The sequence below is a fragment of the Lagopus leucura genome, unplaced genomic scaffold (genome assembly GCF_019238085.1).
Source record: "Lagopus leucura isolate 7727_CA_CO unplaced genomic scaffold, USGS_WTPT01 50813-0_obj-0_obj, whole genome shotgun sequence".
NCBI lineage: Eukaryota > Metazoa > Chordata > Aves > Galliformes > Phasianidae > Lagopus > Lagopus leucura.
The window spans coordinates 1-8,769 of NW_024969164.1; the positions used below are offsets into that span (position 1 = coordinate 1).

An 8,769-nucleotide genomic window follows, 5' to 3' on the forward strand; every position below is an offset into this window, starting at 1 on the left:
CACCAACAGCCAGAATAATGAACACCAGGACAGCACCAACAGCCAGGATGACCAGCAAGGCAGCAGCAGCAACCAGCAACATGACAATGCCAATACACAGGACAGCAGCCAGGGCGCCCAGGCAGGCTCACTGGGAAATAACGGCCCATCCTCGCCATCAGTTTCATCTGTTCATGACACTGAAGGCTCTCCAGATGGTGACGAACTCCCTGAGGAAGAGGATGGGGTTGGAAATGGGAACGGTGCTGCCTTATTTAATAAGGAGAGAGAGAAGAGTGTTCCCATTTCTCCGGGGCAGAAGTCAGAGAACAGCCACTTCTTCGCCTATCTGGTGACCACGGCGATTATCGTCGCTGCTCTCTACGTTGCCTATCACAACAAACGGAAGGTGAGTGGCTCTGCTCCTTGCCCAGGTTCCCCCCTGTGGTTTAAGAGCTTCCTTCCCAGTCGTTGGGCAGTGCTGCAGGTGGGGCACGCTCCACTGAAGATCTTTCCCCTTTGCTGCTCTCATTCTTGCCTTTTGCTTCCTGCTTAGGCCTCCTGCCTGCTGCCTGGGCTTGGTTAATGTTTAATTGGAAGCCTTGATCTCAACAGCTTTGAGATGAGCAGGGAGGAGTGTTGTAACAGGAAAGCGTTTGGATCTCGGTGGAGATGGAGGGGCCTTGGCTCCAGTGGGCATTTTCAGCAGTGAGAAATGGAGCTGAGGGAGGAGAAAAGGAAAAGACGTGCAGCTGCTCCGTGTTTCTCACAGATGCTGAGTTTTCTGCAGCAGGTTGCCAAAGGCTTGTCTTTAACTCGCACTGCAGGGGGAACGCAGCCCAAGTGACAATGCTCATCTTTTCTGCTGTTTTTCTCCCTCCTGCAAAGCTGTTTTTGAAGTAGGAGAGGGAGCAGCTTTTTTACTGTTTTCTGCATGTTGGGAAAGCCTCATGATTTCTTGTTTTCAGTCTTATTGCTTTTGAACGATGACGTTTGTTTCAAGTGCTTTTAGAAGGAGGCAAGCGAGGCTTCTCATTGGCCCACTAGAAAGCTGTTAGAGGTCAGAAAGACTGCAGGAGGTCGTTGGTGTCCTGCTCACCTTGTCCCTGCCTCTCTCTCCAAAGATCATCGCTTTTGCACTGGAAGGGAAGCGATCCAAGGGCGGCCGGCGGCCCAAATCCGGCGATTATCAGCGGCTGGATCAGAAGGTAGGGGGGCTTGGAGAAGTCCGTCTTGTTTTCCCCTTGAAACTGTTTTTCTTCTCTTGTCTTTTGTGCATCTTTCACATCGTTTTAGCTTTCCTTTTTTCCCTTTCCAGATCTAGATTCCTCCTCAGGTATTCAGTGGAAGAAAGGTGCTTGGTGGCGATGAGACCGGAATGGCGGGGCCGCGCCAGCTGGCTGCCTGCTGTAGCACTGAATTGTAGCTTTGCTGTCGTCTTCAGACCTCGGAGAGCAGGAGGAAGGGGAAATGCTTTTACTTTTGCACCTGCACCTTGGTAATGTTTGATTCTCACTTCATAAAAATGTGTTTCTCCTTTCTCAACTACCTGAACCGGTTTCCGCTTGGGTGCCTGGCTTCTAGACGTGGCCCAAGAGAAGCCAGCTCTGGCACTTGACAGAACTTTTGTGTCCAAATGAAATGGGCCTTTCCATCTGCTGTACCGACGTCTCCTCTTGAAAACAAATCCGCCTGCAAAATGAGCCACGTGATTCCTTTCAGTCACGGAGCTGCTGTGAGCAGCGCTGTCCTGCTGGAGGCACGGACGTTCTCTTTCTCTGTCCATTGTATTTGGATGCTAAAGTTGGAGCGTGATTGCACTAGCTTGGAAATGATCTGCCAAGGACTCTGGCTTTGTTTCTTTTCTTCCTCTCCGTGATGAAGGCAATGTTCGCTTCACGTCTCACTCCTCGCTCAATGCATTTAACGGAGCTGCCTTCGACCCTCGGTTCTGTCTTAGACTCCCTCACTTGCCCTGTGGCAGTTGTGCTCCGTGTGGCTCTGTTCCCTCGTGGTCCTCGCAGCTGAGATGCTTGCACTAATGAGGACAATTAGTTTGATGCTGTGAAAGCGAGCCGCTCAGGCTTATGAGGTTCTGTGCCAAACAGCTGCAGCGATGGAGCGAATTTCACCTCCAAGGATGACTGCGTTCCCTGTTGTTAAAATGTCATCGTGATGATGCAGAGTGGTTGACAGTCCTGAAGCATTTGGGATGAATGAAACTCACAGTCATTCAAACCTCTTCCTCTCCTTCAGTGCTGAGCTCTGCAGCAGGAGAGGCGCAGCTCCTGCTGTGAGCAGAAGGTTTGTCCTGCAGCTCCCAAACCCCTCTCTCCTCTCCTGCTGCTCTGTGCTCCCCTGCTTTGGGAGGTTTCATGTGGTTGATGTTCACCTCACCAGCAGCTTATTGCTGTTTTCTCAGCTTTGCTGTGGGACACTGAAATGAGGGCCGGGGATGGACTAGCACTGGTTGTATTGAAGGCTGCAAAACATGTTGATTCCTGAGCTGTTTTGCTGGTCTTATTTTTGTAGTTCTGCTCCAAAGATGTTTTACTTGAGACAGGGCGCTTCTGAAGGATGTGTGTAAAGTGCCTGCCTGGCTTCTTTCTTTCTTTGTTTTTCCTAATGGGCAGAAAGTGACAGCTGTGGCTCATGGAGGGCTCTTCACATGGGTGCTCATCCCCCCCAGAGCTGCACAGAGGAGTCCTGTCCCCACTGTGAGGCCGGGGGGGGGCTGCCTGTCCCCAGCCCTGCACCAAGGGTGAGCCGCCCACAGCTGCGGGGTGACGAGGGCAGGAAGTTCCCTTGTCTGGCCATGAAGGCTACAGCTGTGTTCTGATTTCCCAGCACAGAGGGAGAGAGGGAGAAAGCCCCTCTTGCCTCGGACCTCTGGGAACGACTCCTAGGGCTTCTTTTCCCTTCTTAATGCTGTTAGGATTTGTGCCACGTGTTTCAAACCGCTCAAGGAGCGCGAAGCCTTTTCCCTTTGGCCGTGGCACGTCCCTGAATGGTGGTGTCTGTGGGGATGGTGTCTGTGGGTACGTGTTTCCTCCAGGTGGGGCTGCTCCTGGGCCCACTGCCTTGCTGGTGCAAAGCAGTGCAGTTTGTTTCCTGCTGCAGTGCAACGCGACTTGCTTTGAAGGACCAGAATTTTTATATTGCTTTGTACTTTTTTTTTTTTTCCCCTGTGTGGTAAAGTCAATAAATGGTTTAAAAAAATACGGAGTTGTGAGCCCTGTTCTGTGTGTGCGTGTCTGTAAAAGCTTTGAAGCCCCGTCTCCACTCTCTTTGATCATCGCTTATGCTCTGGGCTCTGTGCAGAGCCTCTGTTTGTGGATGCAGGCTCAGCCCTCACACGACCAAGCACCCTGCAGCCGGAACAGAAGGAGAATTCCTTTTGCTTGGAGGCTGTTTGAAAAATTCCTGCCTGCTTTGCCTCTCACCCAGCTGGCCCTTGGTCAGCAGCAGGCGAGGGTCTGCATTCCCTGCTTCGCCCACAGGGAGGCTTTTGGAGCAGCATCCAGCGCCGGGTGGCTGAGGAGCGCAGGGCAGGGTGCTGCGGGCAGGCGAGGTGCAGCGCGGTGCCTCCTGCAGTGGAACTTTCCCCCACTTTCTGCCCTTGTGCCTCCAGTGTGGCAGAGGATGAGCTGGGAGGAGGAGGGGGCTGTGTGTGGTTTTTTACTTCTCACCTTGACTGGGTCGCTGAGAGCCTGGGGGAGGCAGAACAGAGAAAATGGGAGATTAAAAATGAAAACTTTGATGGTGTGTTGGGCTCTTTGGAGCCTTCCTAAGGGGTGGAAGCACTGCTGTGTGCACCTTCAGTGTCATTTCCCAGAGAAGCAAGAATCGGGCTCCTTCAACAGCTCCAAGCCCCATGCCCAGCTTCACCCTGACCTGCTGCAGGGGTCTCCAAACTGTTCTCTTGCTACGGGCAGAGCCAGTGCACGGGGAGGGAGCAGCTCAGGAGGTCCCCCAACAAGAGGCAGTGCCGTGAGACGCTGCAGCGCGGGGCTGTCGGGGCCGTGGCACCAGCGGTGTGCCGAGGGTCGAAGTCCTGCTGATGGAGCCCGAAGTTCTCTGAGGGCAGGGCTCTGCTATCAGAGCTGTGCTGCTCAGGGTTGAGAAATACCAACACCAGCCCAGATTGTCTGAGAGGCTCTCGGGGTGGAGACGAAGCAGATTTAATGGCTGAGCACACAGGGTGAGCCGTGCAGGCGCTGCGGGGAGGCTCCGTTGTGCTCGGTTGTGTGCCAGAGACAAGGGGAAGCCTTGAGCAAAAGCGTGGGGCCACGGGGTGTCCCAGCCCCTCCGTCCCAATGGAGCATCACCCTCCCCTTCCCCGCAGCAGGAGGAGGTTCACAAAGATGCAGCTTTTGGTCGTGAGCTGAGATCTGCCTTGGTGAACGTTCCCAAAGCCGTGCCCTGACTCCCGGTCTGAGTCAACCTGCTGGGTCTGACCATCGGTCTCTGTTTATTTTTTAGGTTTGGAACAAAGAATCAATCGTAAGGACCAACAGCTTGGGCCTGCTGCCATCTTTACACCACTGCCGTGTTTTCCTTGCGGGCAGAGCAGCAGGCAGGCAAACATCGGCCTTTCCTCCCTCAGAAGAAAAGCCTGTGTTTTGTGCAGGGTCACCCGGATAACAGGATCGATAAAGCAGAGCTCACAGCACTGAGGCTCTTTCATGAAGGAGGCGGAGGGGAGAAGTGAGCGCCGCTGGAGGATGCGCAGCCACAGCCTAGGCTGCCATGGGGCAGCAGGTGACGTCCAGCCCAGTACATCGTGATGGGGGAACGACGCACCCCAGAATTTCCTCACACCCTGGGCAGCTCCAGCACAGCCCAGGGCACCTTTCTGCTGGGGTTTCTGTCGTGTTTCTTCATTTCCCCTTAAGAGGCTGCAGGCTTCTGCCTCTCTTCCTCCGTCCCTCCCTGTGTGTCTGTGCTGGGCAGGGCTTCACCCGCAGCCGAGAAGGGGAAGATGTCCTGCAGCAGGTTGGTGACGAAGCAGGGCATCTGCTTGCAGCCCTCGTAGGCGCCGCGGGCCTGGCAGCCCAGGGCTACGGCCGCGTTGAGGCGGGTGGCCATGCGGCTCAGCGCCAGGCTGCGCTCCTCCCCAGCCAACGCCGCCAGCAGGGCCTGCAGGAACATGGATCCCGCGGGGTTCAGGAAGGCGCCGTAGCCTGGGGGATGCAGAGGGAGGAATGGTGTGATGGAGGGAGGAGGGAGGGCCTCACGCTGCCCCTTATGGGAAAAAGAAGTGCTGGAAATGGAACGTTTGGGTGCCTCGGAGTCAGAGGGACAAAAACTGCGACCATCCAGAGGAGAGCAGTGGGGGTGGGATGGGGGGGGGGGGCAAAGCGGGAGGTCTGCTCGGCACAGAGGGGGGGCTGAGGGGAGGACTTGTGGCCCTGCAGCCCACATGGCCCTACAGCTCATTGTGATCCACCCCACATGGCCCTACAGCTCTACAGCCCCATGATCCCACAGCTCATTGTGATCCTACAGCCTCACATGGCCCTACAGCCCAAAATGGCCCTGCAGCCCCACATGGTTCTACAGCTCATTGTGATCCACCCCACATGGCCCTACAGCTCTACACAGCCCTACAGCCCCTCATAGCCCTGCAGGATCACACGGCCTGACAGCTCTGCCATGACCCTACAGCCACGCATGGCCCCCCCAGGAACACGGAAGCGCAGGTGCTGACCCTGCTCCTGCTGACCCTCCCTGGGGGTTTCCTCACCGGGGCTGCAGGCGAACATCACAGCGGTGTTGGGGGGGATGCACAGGTACTCTGAGAAGCTGTCTGGCTCCGGCTGCCCGCCGTCAGTCTCCACAAACACCCCTTGGTCCAGCGCAGCCCCCCGACATGCCTGCAGGCAGAACATGGCCGTTGGCTTCTCTGTGCTCCGCTCCTGAACAAGGGAGATCCAGGGGGGCTTTGGGGCTGCTGTGCCCCCCCCCATCCTGTGAAGAACCGTGGGGATGTGGCACTGAGGGACAGCGGGCATGGTGGGCTGTGCTGGGGTTTGAACTTGGGTGTGTCAGGTCTTTTCCAACCTTAATGGTTCTGTGATTCTCTCTCCCCCCAGGAGAGGGGCAGCCTCTCTTCCCCTCATGTTCCTGCAGGCTCCAGGATTACACCAGCAGACACCAGAACCCTCTTGGGGAGATTCCCCTTGGAGCACAGCAGTCACTGATCCTATGCAATGGTTGGAGCTTTCTTCCAAGGATGGGATTTCAGGCAATGATGAGGAGCACCACCCCGAGGACACACACAGCCCCCTCCGAGAGCCTCTTCTGCTCTGCATCACTGCCTGCAGGACCCTCATGGGCTGCCTGGAAGGAGCGGCAGCACGCTGGCACTCAGCATGCCCTAAGGGGACAGCCCTAAAGGCACCAGCCACCCATCCTGGTCTGCAGTTCTGGCTGCTGGAGGTGGCCCCTATTGTAGCCAGGCATGCAGGCTAAGCCCTCTTTCCAGCAGGAAATGAGTGCCACCAGCGATCTGTGCTTGCTCTCACGCAAGGATTTCCGTGTATTTGCACGTCTGCAGAGCCGACCTGCTGAGATCTGCCCAGGCTGCAGGTTGCTGCACTGTTTGCTCTCATCTAATCCTCCCTAATCCACGGAGCACTCCGGGGCTCGCTTCCTGTGGGGTGTTTCTAACCAGCCCCCCCCACGCTGCTCTTTGCCCAAATATCGACGTCATGGAATCTGAGGGCAACTTTTAGCAACTCATCAACACCCCGCTGGCATCTGGGAGGGAGGCTGAGCCCAGCAAGGTCACCTTTCCTGGAAGGGAGAAACCTGGTGAAAGTTGAGGCGGACGCAGGGCGCTCAGGGGCAGGGGAAGCGCTGCTGTCCTGGGCACGGGGCTGCTGCCAGCTGGGGAGAGGTGACCTGAGAATCAGCAAAAGCATCAAAGATAGAGCAGAGTGGCGAATGGCAGCTGGGCAGCAAAGTCTGAAATTAGAACAGCGCTTGTGCCTGTCTCTGCGTGCGGAGCCAACAAGATGGGGTGCAGTTTTGCCCAGCAGTGGTGTTACCTGGATGAAGAAGACCTTGGGTGTCTGTGCGAGCACTGGGCAGTTCTGTGCCGACAAGGTGCGGAAGATGCGGGTGAGGCGCAGCGGCCTGCAGTCACAGCCCAACACGGCCCCCTCCTCCCCGTGGCTGGAGATGATGCTCACGAAGTAATCCCCGTGCTCACGGCCACACTCTGTGGGGCACAGCCACCCTCAGCTATCAGCCTCCAGCTGAGTGCTGTGTGAGGGTGCTGGGAGGCCCATCTCCGGCTCTGAGCCCCCGCTGTGTGATGAAGGGACCACAAGGGCCTGGGTGTGGGTGAGGGTTGGTCCCTATCCATCCCAAACTGCCTTTGGGCGGTGATGTGGGGCACTGTGGAGGTGGGAGCCGGGAGCAGGAAGGCGGTTTGGGGGCTCACCTTGCTGGTAGAGGTCCTCCATCTCCTTGGCCGTCCTGTTGTGCAGCAGCTTCACCCTGTAGTTGAGCTGCGCCAGCACATGAGAGAGCTTCTCAGCTTCCCTCCTGGCTCCTCTGCGGGGCCTGAGCCCCACATCGCCATCACTGCTGCGGAAATCAGTGTTGACGATGATGAGAGCCTGGCTTTGCCGTGGCCGGGACATGCTGGGGTGGCCCCTCGGAGGGCTCAGAGGCTTTTAAATCCTGGGGCAGGAGCAGCGAGAGCCGGGTGCTCCTTCGGGACACGTCTGCTGCTGATGCAGTGCCTGCAGGGCAATGCCTGTCAGCTGCTGCGGAGCCAGATTTCATCTGGGTGTGAGTCACAGGGGCAGGAGATCCGGGCTCACCCCTGGGCACTCAGCTTGGGGAAGAGAAGGGCTGGGGAGGGCAGCAGGTTGCAGGGAGATGACTGCAAGATGCAGAGTGTGGGAGCAGCTGGAAAAGCCCTCCCTGCCTCTCCGCCAAGGGCCGCAGTGCTCCGCTTCCCCCACATCCCGGCTGCTCCCGCTCCTATTGCCGGCGGTGGGAAAACCACTCCTTCGTGGGCTCCCAGCAGGACTTTAACACAGACTGAAGTCCACAGAGCAGAGTCAGCGCTGCAGTGCTCACTGCCTGGTGCTGGGGCACCCACTGATGGCACACACACAGCGCTGCCAGCCACAGAGCCGCCTGTGCCGCTGCAGGACGGGCACACAGATGGCTCCAAACCACATCTCCTCTCTCCTCTCCTTCCCAAACTCTGCCTTCCCTCACACTGCTGTCCCCCAGCCGCAGGACCCAGGCTCAGCCCCAATGCCAGCAGCATCCCGCTGCTCCCCCACCGCAAGGCACACTGCTCCCATCACAGCACAGTTTTATTTCTCGCCTTCTCGCCCTTCCCAGCACCAGCACAGCGGTGAAGGCTTTGGTTGTGCTCCCAAATGTTTCCCAGCAGACAGACAGACAGACGCGACATCCACTCAGGGCAGAACCGACAGCGCCACAGCATGGCAGGGCCACATTCATGGCGAGATTCCATCTGGAAGCACTGCTGTTGCTTCTGAGCAGCTTTACATCGCCTTAAGTCAATCCATCCTGAATGCAACCCATCCTGGCGCACAACAGCGCTTCCTCCGCTGCTCCGCTGAGCTCAGCCTGGAGCAGGGCTCCTCAGCACGGGCAATGCAGCCTGGAGCCTCTCCCTCACAGCACTGGGTGCGGAGCGTGGGAGTAGATGTGCATAGAGCATTGTAAATGTGCATAGAGCATTGCAGACGTGCATAGAGCATTGTAAATGTGCATAGAGCATTGCAGATGTGCACA

General features: G+C 57.2%; 2 protein-coding genes across 2 annotated transcripts; one reads left to right on the forward strand and one right to left on the reverse strand.

The window, feature by feature from the left end:
* Positions 1 to 4: 4 nt before the first annotated feature.
* Positions 5 to 3,200, forward strand: LOC122194037 (trans-Golgi network integral membrane protein 1-like; the record flags this gene model as incomplete). Its single annotated transcript, XM_042894948.1, has 3 exons — positions 5 to 388; positions 1,104 to 1,187; positions 1,298 to 3,200. Coding segments are annotated over 3 exons (474 nt in total), but the record flags the coding sequence as incomplete, so codon positions are not given.
* Positions 3,201 to 4,476: 1,276 nt separating this feature from the next.
* On the reverse strand, positions 4,477 to 7,631 carry LOC122194036 (caspase-3-like). The gene is made up of 4 exons (XM_042894947.1): positions 7,430 to 7,631; positions 7,032 to 7,204; positions 5,726 to 5,855; positions 4,477 to 5,162 (listed from the first exon to the last, which is right to left on the reverse strand). The coding sequence occupies exons 1-4, from the start codon at positions 7,629 to 7,631 to the stop codon at positions 4,870 to 4,872; spliced, it is 798 nt and encodes a 265-aa protein (XP_042750881.1). The 3' UTR covers positions 4,477 to 4,869.
* Positions 7,632 to 8,769: the final 1,138 nt, after the last annotated feature.

Excerpts from the sequence above, each read along its gene's own strand:
- LOC122194036 (XM_042894947.1), bottom strand. The coding sequence starts at position 7,631 with ATGTCCCGGCCACGGCAAAGCCAGGCTCTCATCATCGTCAACACTGAT. Across the intron at positions 7,205-7,429 it reads GGAGGACCTCTACCAGCAAG|AGTGTGGCCGTGAGCACGGG; the intron begins GTGAGCCCCCAA and ends TGTGCCCCACAG. Across the intron at positions 5,163-5,725 it reads GATGTTCGCCTGCAGCCCCG|GCTACGGCGCCTTCCTGAAC; the intron begins GTGAGGAAACCC and ends TGCATCCCCCAG.